The sequence below is a fragment of the Mixophyes fleayi genome, chromosome 8 (assembly GCF_038048845.1).
Source record: "Mixophyes fleayi isolate aMixFle1 chromosome 8, aMixFle1.hap1, whole genome shotgun sequence".
NCBI classification, from domain to species: domain Eukaryota; kingdom Metazoa; phylum Chordata; class Amphibia; order Anura; family Limnodynastidae; genus Mixophyes; species Mixophyes fleayi.
The window spans coordinates 130,550,048-130,566,831 of record NC_134409.1 but is presented as its reverse complement, the minus strand read 5'-3'; the positions used below and the strand labels follow the sequence as shown (position 1 = coordinate 130,566,831).

The following is a 16,784-nucleotide window of genomic DNA, read 5'->3' as shown; positions in this document are numbered from 1 at the left end:
CGTAGACAGAAAGCTGCAGACCTAGAACTCTGCAAGTCACATTACGGGACAAGGCGCTGACCTGGCGTAACACTCGAGCAGCTGTGCGAGGCGGGAGTACGTCAGACGCGACTCGGGGACGCTGATTAAGAAGGGGTAGCCAATGTTTTCGGGTCGGCACGCAATTTTGTGTTCAGGCCAGTGAGTTTTCTGGCAGATCCTGAGGGAAAGTACGAGAGCTGTATTTACTCAGAGGAAAAATGTGATCATTGTCAACTGTACAGATTATCGGAAACAAACACAAAGTCGCGTTACACAACAATCCTGCCTACATCTATGCTTCATTATCATCATTTATTTATATAGCGCCACTGATTCCGCAGCGCTATACAGAGAACTCATTCACATCAGTCCCTGTCCCATTGGAGCTTACAATCTAAATTCCCTAATATAGACACACACAGAGACAGAAAGGGGAACAGACAGACAGAGAGGGAGAGACAGAGAGAGACTAGGGTCAATTTTGATAGCAGCCAATTAACCTACCAGTATGTTTTTTGGAGTGTGGAAGGAAACTGGAGCACCCGGAGGAAACCCACGTAAACACGGGGAGATCATACAAACTCCACACAGATAAGGCCATGGTCGGGAATCGAACTCATGACCCCAGTGCTGTGAGGCAGAAGTGCTGACCACTAGGCCACTTATGGATTATAACAGCACTATTACAACGTTCCCTACTGATCACATGACCTGTAGAATAACCTTATACAGGGTGCTTACATGCTGTTTTGGTAAAGACGACTTAAAGGGCACCCATTGCCAAGACACAGCGGAGGCCGATGCGTTTCAAGCTGTAACAGTATTCATGAGAATGCAGTCTTCAAGTTGGAACTTGTGACTTAATTGAAGCATGAGGCACAAAGTGCCCCGTACCTCAGTGACGTCACTGATTCCTAGTAAACTGGTAGTCCGCATTCTCCTGAAGGTTGGCTCAGCGTGACAAACGGCTGCTCACGGTAAGTGTAGGCAATGTGATATAAAATGTGACGATAGGACACTGTAGACTCACTGGTTGCAATATCCGACACGATAGCACCTGGTACATCGCTTCATCTTCTCCTCCTCAGACAGCTGCTTCTTCTGACACGCAGAACATTTAGTAATTGGGACGCTAGGTACCTGGGGACGCTGGGTGGAGAGGATAAAGATGCAGATTAACTCCCGGAGGGAATAGATTAATATGCAACTCATGCGCAGAGACTAGTCGAGACCACAAGAGAAATAAATTGCTTTAAGTATTTCCCTGATGAATAACAGTTGGAACTTTACAGATAATCCACAGCAGTCTGTGAATTCTAAACTTCAAGTCACTTCTGACACTGTTCAAAACCTGACCAATCAGACTTCTAAATCACACTTTAAAGACACACTGAGGCCAATATGTCTAATGTACATATGGGATGGATGCAAAATGCTGAAAGGTTTTTCTTAGGTTTTATAATGGGTATTATCAAGTCTGCTCACAGAATTTAGTCATGGATCTATCTCCCACTGACCTCTGGGAGTTATTTAGGTGTGACAATGTCTGTTTATGTTCCAGACAGGAAGGCTATTTTGCCATTGTGTTTTCATTCCTGGCTGCTAGATGTCAGGGACACATTCAAATTTTAAACTTCCAGAATTACAGACATTTAATGGTTTTACCAATTCCCCATGCTGTATTATAAAAAAAAACAAACTATGAATTGTGGAAATTCTGTGTTTTTAGGAAACTAAATGAATCTAACTGGAGGACTGTCACTAAATGGGCATTTAGTTAGACAATTGCTTTTGGTTTTTCACAGTAATATATTTGCAAGAATGCCATGGAAACTAGCTTATTCATAATTCTCTCCTTGTGCCCAACACTTCTCTTGTGGTAGTCATTATCACAACTACCACAACTCAGACAACAGTTTACCAGACTTCAGAAGTGCGAAGCTGTCAATCATGAAACACTGCTAAGCCCGAAGGTTTGAAATCACCACCAGCCACAAACGAGAGGAATGAAGATGCCGGCAGCAGAAAGTCACGTGACTTTCCAGGTCGATACTATTATGCGGGGTGTTAACGGAGTAATGCAAGGAGGCAGCGGATGTACAATATTTTCTACTAAGGCATCTACTTTGTACATCGGCCGCCTCCTTGTGTTACTCTCTTAACAGTACTAATAGCGTCATCCTGGAAAGACACATGACTTTCTGCTTCCGGCATCTTCATTTTGATTGACAGCTTTGCACTTCTGAAGTCGGGTAAACGGTTGTCGGCGTTGTGGTAGTTGCGGTATCATACCCAGCCCCATTTCTTGGGGTGTCACAAAATTATAGGTGTAGAAATACCAGATGACCAGCTGCAGTTATCAGAAATTCAAAAGGTCCAGGAATCTAATTTGCTTGTTGAAATTTCTGAAATATGACCCCTCTGGTTAAATATCTCCTGGGAACTTTTGAAAGCTTGAGAATAAAGCCTGAAGAGCTTGCATGGAACCACCTGTTCTAAAATGGTTTCATGCAGCCATAAATGTTTTGGTAAACAATGGACACTAATGATCAAACCCCTACATTGGATGAACTATCATAACCATGAACAAGGTACATCAATGACAAGACAGCGTAAAGAGGTCGAGAGCTGGAGATTACCTGCACGACCTGTAGCACAACAACGCGTTCTTTGGCGAGTTCTGGGGACAAAACCTCGAAGCAGAAGAGCTGGTCAGACGAGGAGACCAAGTCCACAGAACATGACGGAGTAAACAAGCGGTGGAAGCGATTCTTCACCACCTATAGGAGGACCAGAAACACCATCTGTAGGTCAACTCTAGTACATTAGCGAGCAGGGGTCATATGTAAATGTGGTAATATGGTTATACGTTCAATCGCAACGCATGTTCTCAAACCAAGTGGGAGTGGCCTGTTCCTAACCTACAGATGATTTAGCCAAGCAGAACAGGTCGCACTTTAGCAGCACATACCTAATATTTACAATATATAGAAACAACAAAAATTCTATTCTACAGTTGGCTTTATCATCCTTACATAAGGGAACATTGATGTCTGCAAGGCATGCTAAACCAAAATACATCTCCTCTCGTCTCAAAATATCTCCCAACTCGCCATCTCCGTTCTGCACTAGACCTGCGCCTCTCATCCACCCTCATTACATCCTCCTATTCCCGGTTACAGGACTTTTTTCGGGCTGCACCCACTCTATGGAATTCTCTCCCTCGCACACTAAGACTCTCCTCTGGTCTACAAACTTTCAAGCGTTCTCTGAAAACCCACCTCTTCAGACAAGCTTATAATATTCCTCAACCACCCTCTTAACCTCACTACATTACCCTATTACCACCTGTTACACAATTTCACACAAGACAACTACCCCCTGACCACCATTGCTGTGTGACAGGATCATTTAGCTTATGAGTCACTTTCACCTTTGCAGTCTGGCTGGGCCGCAATGTAAAATGTAGACTTAACCTCATGTGTCAATCTCCCATTGTCCCATAGATTGTAAGCTTGCGAGCAGGGCGCTCTCACCTCTTTGTCTGTTTTACCCAGTGTGTTTATTAGTTTACTGTGTTTGTCCCCAATTGTAAATCGCTACGGAATAGGTTGGCGCTATATAAATGATGATGACAAAGTTAATAATGTTTGTCTAGGTGTCTGTTAGAAACACAAGTTTGCGATCACATTTCCATTCCCCAACACAGTACCAACGATCATCCTTAAATGTAATAGATTATAATAATATTAATGGAACAATAATTAAATTGTGAAAGCGGTAATTATTAATGCATCAACGAATAATTATTCATGATATGTTTTGGGGGTGGTCCAATTATAATTTATCAAATGAAAATGACCGAGCGTCACTCTTCCTATGCGCAGAGTATATAGAGAACAGCAAATCGTACCTCTGCCAGCCTCAGATTTTCAGTCTTCACTCGGACGCTCTGCGAGATGGACTCGAGGACGTCTGCAGCGCTAGAGTTCTCCTTACTGATACTAACCAGAAACTGGAAGGAAGAGAAAACGTTCCAATATACAGCACAGGTTTATCAACAAAACTCGTTGGGCTCTTTAACAAGTCTCACCTTAATGGGCTTCTTGTGTGGTTCTTTCGCGAAAAAGTAGACAGTGAGAACCTTCTGCTTCTGTGGCAGGGGCACCGGTAAGTACAGGAAGGGATCAAATGTGATGGACACCTGGAGCACATAGTGTTTAATAAGGAAAGGACACGATTAGAGATGTGGTGATAAAGACTGTGTGTAGTTATGCTAGAAACTCCTGTCTTATGCTACGGTTAGTCATGTCTCTGCAGACATCAGCGTTAACGTTACTATAAGTCTGGGGCGTTGTAGAAGCTCCCAAAGTGCTACAAATCACAGATTCGCAGTCACATAAAAACTGCCATCAACGTGACTACAAACGTGCGCAGCTTAAAGAAGTCTTCAAATGGCAAAAAACAAAACTGGATATTGGAAATAACCTGCAATGCTACAGACATCAAGGTGCAAACCAGTATCCTTTGCTTTAGTACATCGCTTATTCCTCATAAGTGCATTTATAACATTACAATTAGACAATATACAGTAGTCAATGTGTTAATTATGTACTCTGTGCAGATGAAAGGATACGGGGTGCCTGAATACCGCAGAGGCAGCCATATTGTGCACTGAACCAATATTCATAGGAATGGAGTCCACCAATTCACTAGGACCCAGTGTCCCAGGGATGACTAGTTATGAAGTGCCAGGGTGATGCCCCTATGTCAGTAATGGGCAACCTGATACACTTCAGGGAACGCATGGTGTGGTCCTCTAACCTTCAAAAGGGCCACACATTACTCTTAATATCAGAAAGGGTTTAAAACAATACAATCAAAGAAAGCGTCACCTATCTGTAATAACATATCAGCAACACATCTGACAAAGCAGGAAGGAGCTGGGGGCCGCGGGTGAAGGGCAACAAACTTTATTTTTGCTTTGGAAAACAGCATCAGTTTAGCTTGTGCCACAGTAGATACTGAAGTATCTGGAAACCAAATCCCTGATGAGAACCTGCGTAACTGGCCAGAGATTTATATACTTTAGTGTATATAGTGCACCCTTACAAAAAAATGTCTTTTCAACACAAGCAGAACCATTAATCACGATTAAATATGGATACAAGTCAAGTCTAGACCATTACCAGCAGAACACTGCTCAGTCTTTTCAAGAACAATATTGCAATATCAGCGGAGAATGGCAGTAATGTAATACAATAATGTTTATCTTGTAACAATGTCCATAAAGTTCTGTTTTATCCCCTAGATCAGCGATTCCCAACAAGTGAATCCAGATGAAGTGATAAGAAAATATGCATCAAAAATGGGATGGGTTATATTAGAAAGGACAATTAAAATATTTAGACAAGGTTTAGTCTTTGGTTTTTAAATGTACTTTTATGTTTTTTTAATACTGGTCTCATGAAATCCAACTGTGTTTGGGGGAAGGGGAGGGGGGGGGGTTAACTACATTTTAAAAAGCAAATGAGGGGAATTGATGGATTTCCAAACAGTCCTCTTTAGCCTGTTGAAAAATTAAAACAGGTCATCTACACTACCAGGTCACTGGAGATCCCAAAATTAAAAGTTGATTATTGGTTCCAGATGGCATAAACCCGAGAGCAGTCAAAGAACCAAGATTAGTGCTTGTAGCACCGTGCTAACCAAACTTTTTAACAATTGGGAGATTATGGCAAAGAAATCCAACACTGTAACGAAAGTGATCAATCAGGGTGGATCAGTGGATTCAGCTTATTTAGATTTTAGCAAAGCATTTGATACAGTACCCTACAGTAATTCAGATACTGAAAGCCATTGATAGATGGTACAATGGATAAAGGACATGAGACAGAGTTGTAGTCAATGGTGTAAGCTCAGGGGAGGGGCTGGTGACCATTGGAGCACCGCAGGGTGTCGGTCCTGGGTCTGGTTTTATTCAATGTACTCATTACTGATATTACTTGTGGGCTTTTGCTAGATACAAAGATTTGTATCTGGGCCGATACCTCAGGAGGGTTAAAACAAATATGTAGAGATATAAAGAAAAAAGAGAAAAAGGACGAAAGTGTGGAATTAAAATAAAAAGAAATAATGCAAAGACAGAAAATAGAATGAAGGGCGACGTAATGACACCAACAATGGAAAAGGGAGCGATAGCCTCAGGTGATATGAAGGTCAGCGAGCTGTAGGAGGAGCCAGTAGAATACTGGGTTGTATAGGAAGCAGATGTATCAGTTGCAGGAAGAGGGAAGTTATGTTGTCGATTTATATGTCACTGATAAGATCTCACTTTAAGCCATGGTTTTGCTTCTGGAGGCCCCAAGTCCAAAAAACACATTAATAGAACAGATTAGAGGTAGGCTACTAAAATGACACGTTGGCTACATAAAATAAAACACACCAAGGAGTAGATTTACTAAACGGTGGGTTTGAAAAAGTGGAGATGTTGCCTATAGCAACCAATCAGCGTCTAGTTATTTTGTGGAATGTACTAAATAACTAGAAACTGATTGGTTGCTATAGGCAACATCTCCACTTTTTCAACCCCTAGTTTAGTAAATATACCCCTAAACCCCTTCCCTAAAAAAAACAAATACAAGGTTTTCCTCCGCCTTCAAATTCTATATTTCTATCATAACAGAGCTACAAAGGAATACCAGAGTAACACTGAATAATGCATGTTACTTTTATTGTTCAGATCTGAACATTTCAATCTTGGGGTTTAGTTGTCTTTGAAAGGCCTTTTTCCGCTCTCATTTGCCCTATTGTCAACTCCAAAGAAAATAAGTGCAGGAGAGGAGAATGAGAAAGAAATATATATGAAGTTTTTCCATTTGGCAAAAAAAAAAAAAGCTGAAGTTTGCGGGAAAAGAAAATAAGTCAACGAGCCACTGTGATAGTTATCTAAATAGTCAAACAAGTGCCAGTTTATGGGACAGCTCACTGATGGGTCGTGGAAGAGGTATAATCTCACCTTAGCGCAGACTGGACACACCAGCTTCGACTTGTACTGGCCTTGGAACAAGTCCACCACGAAGGAATCGTTCCTCATCTTATGTCGCAACCAGGCTTCATCTGCCACCTCCTACCAGGAGAGAGCACGGAAAAGGTTACAGGATTTGCAGCAAATAAAGGGCCTCAAATAACCTAAATAAAGTGCCCACAAAACATAGATATTAAAATATTAAAAATATAATGCATTCAATGCGGACTGAGTATTCCGTGGTACGGTTTTTAAAATGTTGCTCATCTCTTTCCAAAACGTGTATCCACGTACCTCATCAGGTCTCCCATCCGAGTCTACGGTCTCTGTGTACGGCTTGTTCTGTATCCGGTTTAGATCTTCATGAAGTCCGTCCAGCAGGAAAGCCATGAACTCCTGGGCATCATGCTGGGCATAACCAGTGAACTGGCTGGCTTTGCTGGCAACTATGGCCTGGAAAGAGAACGCAACATGAATACGCACACGTTACATAAAACTGTATATTAACAGTATTTCAGATAACTATTACGTTTAAAAAAATAGACATATTATAGTCTATAGACCGCTATAGTCTATCCCTCATCTCCATAGGATTTTTTCAAGGGGTATTACTGAAACCTCTTTGTGGCCCAGAAGTTTTGGACTTGAGCTCCCTCAACCCCTTTTCGCAAGGATCTGCTACTTCAAGATGGAACAACTTTGAACATCGAGCCAAAAGGTTTACCGGTTGGTCAAAGCAACCACCAGAAGTCCTGTCTGAGATTGGTCTTTGACATGTCAGGCCAAGGTCTTTCCCTGGAGATCATCTCTCAACTTTAGTACCGAGTGTCTGCTCTCTCCCCGCATGCAGGTCCTTAGCCCGATGGAGGTGACCTTAGAGGTGGTTCCATCTTCCCCAGTTTCCCACCAGGAACAGTCATCAGTGCCAATGGAACAGGTCTCATTTTCTTTACAATCCTATTCTTCTGTGACACAGACTGCAGACCTATCTCCTTGTGGGTACATTGTTTCTACCCCAATTGGCACCTGGTGCCTAAAGCGTTTTAGGTTAAGGCCAAGTTCTTGACGCTCTTGGACATTAAGAGCCATTGAATCATGATCAAGTCTTGTGTCCTGGAAAAAAAAAAAAAAAAGAAAAAAAGTGGAACTTAAGACAATGGCACCACATTGGCATACATACATCAACCACCAAGGGAGCATGACGGGCAGGAAGGCGATGGTAGAGGCCGCCAGGTGGAAGTATATGTCCCAGTGATCATAGCGCTCCACATTTCAGGAGTGGAGATCTGGCTCACGGTTGTGAACAGGTAGACCCAGGCGAATGGGCTCTCCATTCAAACAAGCTTCTCCAGCTCACATAAATGGAAAATACTGAATGAGGATAGGATGGTATCTTGGCACAACTTCAAAAGTTCCACGGGTTTTAGCTCTATAAGATCCACTGGTAGTAGGTGTAGATGTCATTGTAGTTCCCCAGCACTACACATCTTTCCTCCTCTGGCTATGCCTCCAAGTGTACTCACGATGGTGATGCACAAGCCTATCGCAGTTATAGTGGTTATTCCAGACTGGCCCAGAAGGGCTTATGTTCTTAGCCAGAGATGCAAACTGTTTTCCGTCCAGGGGTACAACCGAGTCTGGTGCTCCTATTTTGAAAATGATGAAAGGGGGTGCAGGATTCCCTTTTAACGCTACGAATTCTGCAACTATCTTTTGTTTTCACATACACAGTGGTCTTAATTGACCTGGCAGCACTCTCTCAAGTGATTTCATTAACTTGTACACAATCCATTCATTTAAAGCACAGCCTGTCTTCACCAAGAACTGAATGATAATGTTCGAGTCTATGTTCCCTAAAGGCCCATGTTTCGATGCATACTCGGGTCTTCCATTTCCCACAAAAGGACTTTCCTTAAGGTGGCGAGTTCACAGGAGTGCTTGAAGGAGCTTCCCTGTAAACCAGATGCTCAGATTGCTTATCTGACGGTCGCTTCCTTATGGTGATTATCTTGGCCAGAAAAATTCCAAAGTTGACGGCCGTTTATCGAAGGTGATTTTCCAAGATGAAATATCAGCACTGCGGGCAGTTCCCGATTTACTTCTTAAGGTGGCACCTTTCTACTTTACTCTGCACACTCTCATTCCCAGCCTTGGTAAGTGGATCGTCACTCTTGGGAAGTAATGCGTATTATGAAGACATCACCAAGCTGCAGCACTGTTCATAAAGACGGTTCCAGAGATGGCTATTGTTCGCTGTACATTACAGCTTATCTTTAAGGTGTGTTCTGTTAAGGGGAAGGTTCACACTTCAGTATCACTGCTCACTCAACCTGGGTGGTACTTTTTTTTCCCAACAAACTTTACATTTTTAGTTTGCCTGCTTTTGGACGTCGCATCATCCAATGTAAGTTTTGTTCTTGGCTGTAAATCCTCTGTAAGCAGTTTATTTGGCAGGAAGGGGGCATATTTTCTCCCACCTTCATATTTTTTGTGTTGTATGTTTTCTGCGATTGTGAGGTTGTCATCTAATTTATTTCTGTTTGGTGATTGTTCATCCTCTGTGCATTTTCTCTTACGTTTTTCTTGGCATAAACAGACTTCCTGAGAAATGCCTACAAGGCCTTGCCTGCAGGAGGACTTGTATGTAACTTATCCGTTATCCTTAATGTCCGACCACCTGGAGGCAGAATTTATACCCATAGTCCTCTGGGTATCCCAATAAACCAAAAAGAAAGGATTAACTGCACGTACAAAATTCTAGTCTTTCCTAAACGTCATGATTTTAGCAATGGGGTGTAAAAGGGTCTCCAAAGTTGTTCTACAGATTATAATAGAACAATCCATTCACATTGTCACAAAATTATAATGTCGCTGGTTTTCAAAGGAGACGAGGGGTATTCTTACCTTGAGTTTGGATGGCTGGAAGGCGTGATGGGTTCCCTTCCAAAGAGTCCTCAGCAAAACAGCAAAGCTAACAGCAAGACGCCCCCCGGTTCCCAGCGGGTTGTTGCAGTTGATCTCAGATTCAAATGAATGGTCTGGAGAATTTGAGAGAAGACTAAAAATTATGATCAGAATAGTAGAATCGCTAAGAACGTCGCACGCAACAACTAAGCCAAGCACAGCAGGGGGGGGGGGGGGGGGACACAAAGATACCAACCTTGGAAGTAATCTCGTAGCTCCCGCGTGTTAGACAGAGACTGTATGACGCTGTTCATGAAGCAGGTGTTTCCCAGATTAACCAGACCGGTAAAACCAGGCACACACACCCTCTTCTCCTCTTCTGCCTGCGCACTGTCGCTGCTCATAGTGCTGTGCGTCATGGGAGGGACCATACACGTTGGCTTGGGCTAAACGCAAAGGGAAAGGAAGATTATACTCCTCCGGTATTATACGTAAATAAAAAGCACAATATAAATTGAGGAAAGGACCATTTATCAAGCTGTGGGCTTCAAAAAGTGGAGATGTTGCCTATAGCAACCAATCAGATCCTAGCTGTCATTTTGTACAATGTACTAAACAAATTATAACTAGAATCTGATTGGTTGCTATAGGCAACATCTCCACTTTTTTTTTAAACCCACAGCTTGATCACTTTACCCCCAAGAGTGTAGTTCCTCTATCTTCTTGAGTAAATATACTTCCTGTAGAGTTTTTTTCTTTTTTTTTTTTACCAACACAAATTCTGTGTGCAGTTAGTAATCTATAGAAGCAGACTAAGGTTTTAAATGCTCTCCTTATTGTCTGCAACATACACATTGACTCTCTCTGGATCATCTACCTTGGTTTGAACAGTTTCAGATTCTGTTGCGAAAATGTAACATCTACTTGCTGCCCACACACAAATGTTGTAGCCGAAACAATATTCATGAGGATGCACTGAATTCACCAAGAACCAATGACATCATTGCGGCAGAGGCCCTGATCCCAGTGTGTAGGCAGTAGGTGCAGTTTAATATACCGCAAGATTAAAAATGAAAATAAATATTGTCCCCGGTATAATTGCAGTGTTCGATCTCATGGGACCGCTAGCTGGGATTCCTACCGAAGCCAGAAGCTGCTCCGTCTTCACGGAGACGTGTTCGGCCGCTGTCCTTGTTGAAACTTTATCCAGATTAGTGTCTTCCACCCGGGGTTTCTCCTTCTCCACTCTGGGCTCCTCTTTGCTGGATAACGGGTGCTGGTTACCACCAGACTGTGATTTATCAAGGGGGGTAGGGCTTGCAGGCATAGCTACCTTTGCACCACCCACTGCACCTTAAAAAGGGGGAAAGAAGGGTTTCTGTTTAGCAGCAAATTTGTGCCTCTACTCAATCAAACCCAATTTAGGACCCTTTTCCTCTACCTGCAATTGCAATCACTGATAAAACATCCAACATGCCTATCTTCTTTATAATCTGAGTAATCTATATTAAAGGCATATACAAAGGATATCCATTTGTGGAATTAATAAAAAAAAAAAAAACATCCTGAGATATCCAACGAACCATATGGCTAGGAGTGAGTCATGTGACCAGGTTTCAGAGCCTTAGAAACGAACCAATAAACTGCAAATATAGCCAGTCAAGTCTGAGCATAGCATGCAGTGTTTCCACAGTGTAGCAGAGCCCCAGAAACAATGTATTATGGGATGATGCACCGTGAACTACTAACATTCTGACATGCGAGTGTATAAATATAATTTGTATCAGTGTTGTGTAGAGGATTCCGCAGTAATATCCAGCATTCTATAACGGAACTCGCCATGAATCCTCCAATTTGTGTGGCTCAGGGCTTCGCTGACAGAGAGCAGCAGACCATTCTTGTTTTATAACTTTGGTTTTTTTTTCTTAGGTTTGGGCATATTTTGGTTAGACGCATGTTTGTTAAACCAGCCCATTTCAGGCAGTCTAATAAACATTGAGGGGGATGTAATCCTTCAGATCACTAACGTAGTGAATCAACCCAGGGAAACGTTTCTATAATCCCAACACCGTCATCTCTGTGCAATAGGCAGAACTCGGGTGCAGACCTTGTGTGGCGGGTGCCTCCAGACCTCCCCACCGCTGGCACTGCTTCTTCTGCAGGGAGATATCAATACGGGACCCTGTGAAGTTGTATCTGCACAAGTCTGGCTCTATGAGGTTCCTGCCAAGGGGCAAAGGGAGAGAATTGCTGTTCATCAATTGCAGGAGATTAACATGAAAACAAGAAAGGAGAGAAAATAGAAGTATCTGAATGGAATAACTTCTTACCTAAGCTTTACTTGCCACCTGAACACCGTATCAGGGCCGCAACCAGCATGGAGCCGGAGAAAGTTTTGGTCGCTGCGGACATAAAGAACAAGGACTAAAGACATCGCTCACGTTGCAAAATATTCACAAAACTAATTCAGTCTGAAAGTGGGTAATGCTATAATTATTATTATCCTTTATTTGTAAAGAGCTGTTTATGCTGCATTGTACATTGGAGGTGGCGATTATATAACAAACAAACTACACAAAATGACATGAACCAAAGGGTAAAGAAGGTTACATAAACCGAACCTCTTTCCTGTTCTGGAAAAGGCATTTGTGCTACATGTTCCCTGATGTTTTCAATTCAACACACTGACAAAGCGACTGACTAAAACTCTTAAGTCCACGTGCACAGGTTTAAAAAGCCTTAGAAGATAAATAAACCCCCCACCACCACACTGCATGCAATGCTGCGGTAATGGTAGACAAAGCATGAAATTGCATTCATAGGAGCGACAAAATCTACATCTACAGAATGCACAAACCACTTGAATAGAAACTAGAGCCCAGAATTTAGATCTGAGACAACCTGATGCAGGTTCATGTTACATTCTAACAAAAAACAAATGTAAGCAAAAAAATAAAAATAAATCTCAAACACTTATATGGCATCAAGCAGAACTCCAGCAAATTGTTTTTTTTGTTTGTTTTAAACTAAATCCAAAAGTTGAAGTGTAGTCGTCCCACGGCCTGGCAGACCCTCTCATCTGCACCAGATGTCTCTCCAGGGATAACAGCCTGGAGAACTTTCCATAACCGTTTGCAGTGAAATCAGCAATGGTTGATTAAACCTTCCTGCACTGGCAGGGAAATGTGTCTTCCAAACTGATATCACCACTTACAGTATATTTCTAAAGCCTATGAATGTATATCTATAACTATCTACTTGTACTCCATACTACCGGTAAATTTAGGAGTATCGGAAGGATGTAAGCTGAAGGGCAGCTGTAGGGTAAAGTGGAAGCAATCAGTGTCAGGATAGAATAGGACCCATGACGCTGCCATTGGTGAGCTGCAACTAAATCATCCATTCTGGACAGACATGAGGAATAAGCGTCTTAAACTTGACGCGGGTGACGACACTGCAGGTTCTTACCTAGTCTGAAAGATCAGCGTGAAATCCTGTTCCCGAAACAGCACCCGAGAAGTCTGCTTGCAGATTTCCTTCACGTACACGTGTACAACTACCACGTCGTTCCCCTTCTCATAGTGGTCATACTTCACAAAGTTGAGGTTCACGTAAGGCTCAATACCTGCACGTGAGCAAATATACAATGTATTACAACACACACATACATTATACAGATATGGATAAATATACACATTTGCATACAGAATGTTCCTTTTTTTCTATGCTCTCTCACAAATATTATAAATAAGAGCAGGGGGTATATTGATCAAACCTTCTAAAAAGGATAAGTGGAGATGTTGCCCATAGCAACCAATCAGATTATATTTATTGTGTTCTAGAATGCACAGATAAGATAGCTAGAATCTGATTGGCTGCTAGGGGTAACACCTCCACTTTTCATTTTTAGAAGGTTTGATAAAACTACCCCCAAGTCTCTATCCCACATAAGAGGAAAATGGTTTCTTTTACACAAGTACATAGTGGAGAAGGCACAGCTGTCACAAAATGTCTAAAAAAAATTTTTTACACTAACTATTGATGCACCAGCAGAGAAACGCCTGACTGCTCAAGGGTGGAAAATCCCATTAAGATGTAGTCTACCATTTAAATTCAAGGAAACAGTTGGTGGAACAGGAGGGTTATACCAGCAGAATATATTAGAGGCCATTGCTGATAACATACATACATACATCTATATGGCAGCACGGTGGCTCAGTGGTTAGCACTTCTGTCTCACAGCACTGGGGTCATGAGTTCAATTCCCGACCATGGCTTTATCTGTGGGGAGTTTGTATGTTCTCCCCGTGTTTGCGTGGGTTTCCTCCCGTTTCCTCCCACACTCCAAAAACATACTAGTAGGTTAATTAGCTGCTATTAAATTGACCTTAGTCTCTCGCTCTGTCTCTGTGTGTGTATGTTAGGGAATTTAGACTGTAAGCTCCAATGGGGCAGGGACTGATATGAGTGAGTTCACTGTACAGCGCTGCAGAATTAGTGGCGATATATAAATAACTGGTGATGGTGATGATCTATATCCCTGATCCACACTTTAATATAAAACTAGGTTGTGTTAGTTTGAAATCCATTTATCCTCTGTGTTTGGCACACCCCATCACAGACAGCTCTCACTGCGTGCTGGAGCAGATACAAAAAACGCAATACAACACTTTATAGTCATGTTGGACCGGTTGCAGGATAGGTAGAGGAGGGTCTTCTGCAATAGCTGCATAATCCGGCACGAGTTGGGAGTTTTGCAGCCTGCTTAGAGTGGTTAGCCCTACACACATTGAACAAAAGAGCGTGTTTAATATATCCTATCCATCTGCCAATAGGTGAGGCTTGTTTTTGTTTTAATGCAACAAAGTTCATTGAATTTTGAATATTCTAAAAACAAAAAACAAAAAAAAACAACAAAGTTTATCAGATATAAAAGGCAACAGAAAAATCCACCAAGCAATTAAGACATAACTAAGCAAGTTCATCCCATATAAACAAGGGTTCTACGATTAGGCACCCAGGTTTTTTGTTTTTTTTTGGTAGCCAACACCATCAGCGACTACCTCCATAGACCAAGGGTGGACATGACATCAGTAGGATCTTTCATTGAGTCAGGGAGGATGAACACCCAACAACATCAACACCAATGAACGTTATGGACCAGCAGTCTTTGTTTAAGGGTATTGAATACCTGGCTGGGATTGGTTTAGCCTGAGCAGACTATTTCTAGATTACATGTGTCGGCTGTGAGCACAGATTTGTAGACCTTTTCCCTGTCAATACTTGGAAAGCACCAATATAAGATCAATATAAACGTTTGGCAATTTATGCATTTTTCAGAATATCGAACCGTTTGCTGAATGCAGCCACGTACGATGTGAAGCTAAAGCATTAAGGTATCACAGGGGCCTAGAACATCATGGAATGTACAAATAGGGAAAGTGAAGTTAATATTTATTTATAAATTAATATTTACATCTATAGGTCAGACCACTGGAGACTGCAGCAACATATGTCTGAGAGGGAGGGAAAGTGGTTTCAGGTATCAGGAATTTTTGTAATATGCAGCTAATTAAAAACCTTGAAGCAATTCCTCTGTTCTTACAGCTGGTCCCTCTTTGAATTACTATACAATAACCAAATCACATTAGATTGGAAATGCTACTTTACAGAGTGAAAAGGATATTAGATTAGCCTGTACATATCCCTTTAAAAAAAAAAACGCACATATATTTGACAAACTCTTTCACTTAAATGTGCATCAGCTTCAAGAGTATATTTACAAATTAAACCACATTACCGAAAAACCCGCTTGCTGGGTATGAAAATACGGTGGAGAGGCCATGTTTGATTGACACGTTCTTCAGACTATTTGCTGGGCGCACCCATTGGTCATAAGAATTTACTGGGAAACTCTTCGAAAAGGAGGGCTGATACCGAACATATAATTTAATTGTCTCCGATAGGATCCTGCCAAAACTTTGCTCAGATTTGATTGTGTTTTCCATGATTTAGTGCACCCATGCAACCCTAACTAAACAGCAAATTTGTCAGCAGTTGTTACAGCGTCTAAAACCTGGGAAACCACAACCCTACACTGATGGAGATAAGCTCATAATTGGAAACGGATAAAGAATAGAATCCCTTAACCACAGTTAAAAACAGTAACAGATGCAGAATGTATTTAAACAATTGTCCAATTACTTTCCATATAACTTCTGAGAACAGCTTTCTTAAATGTACATAGTGATTAGTTGAGTCAATGTTTATATATAGGTCATATACTGCGTAAAAAAGGCCCTGGTTTGAAAACAAGTTAGAAATATGAACTTTGATTTATATAGGGGTGTGTTTGACACCACAGTCTTCATGGAGCAGTTTTACAAGATCCTCACATCACTACCCTCCCTGTGCTGCTGGGAGACCCTGCTCCTTCCACTATATAACTCTCAGTCTGTGGCTTTCTGATGCCTCCTATCACCTCCTTACATCATGTCACTGCCCTGTCACATGCAGCCCTGTCCTCACTAACACATCACTCATCTCCTGATATACTCTGTGCTGCTGGGAGACCCTGCTCCTTCCACGATATAACTCTCAGTCTGTGACTTCCTGCTGCCTCCATTCCCCTCCTCACATCATGTCACTGCCCCTGTCACATGCAGCCCTGTCCTCACTAACACATCACTCATCTCCTGATATAATCTGTGCTGCTGGGGACCCTGCTCCTTCCACTATATAACCCTCAGTCGGTGGCTTCCTGATGCCTCCTATCACCTCCTCACATCATGTCACTGCCCTGTCACATGAAGCCTGGTCCTCACTTGATCTT

At 42.0% G+C, this 16,784-nt stretch overlaps 1 protein-coding gene across 6 annotated transcripts in view; it reads right to left on the bottom strand.

Annotated features, from left to right (window-relative positions):
- Positions 1–16,784, bottom strand: part of USP19 (ubiquitin specific peptidase 19) — a 52,826-nt gene that overhangs the window by 17,762 nt on the left and 18,280 nt on the right. For 2 of the 6 annotated variants that reach the window (XM_075183555.1, XM_075183560.1), the window contains exons 7-19: positions 13,421–13,577; positions 12,283–12,354; positions 12,060–12,202; positions 11,094–11,305; positions 10,209–10,398; positions 9,953–10,086; positions 7,343–7,501; positions 7,040–7,150; positions 4,115–4,225; positions 3,935–4,036; positions 2,661–2,801; positions 1,052–1,170; positions 62–199 (exon numbers count right to left, since the gene is read on the bottom strand). In XM_075183555.1, coding sequence (XP_075039656.1) covers positions 62–199; positions 1,052–1,170; positions 2,661–2,801; positions 3,935–4,036; positions 4,115–4,225; positions 7,040–7,150; positions 7,343–7,501; positions 9,953–10,086; positions 10,209–10,398; positions 11,094–11,305; positions 12,060–12,202; positions 12,283–12,354; positions 13,421–13,577 — 1,789 coding nt within the window. The remainder of the gene's footprint in view (positions 1–61; positions 200–1,051; positions 1,171–2,660; positions 2,802–3,934; positions 4,037–4,114; positions 4,226–7,039; positions 7,151–7,342; positions 7,502–9,952; positions 10,087–10,208; positions 10,399–11,093; positions 11,306–12,059; positions 12,203–12,282; positions 12,355–13,420; positions 13,578–16,784) is intronic. The other 4 variants (XM_075183557.1, XM_075183561.1, XM_075183556.1 and 1 more) reach the window with 3 other exon arrangements.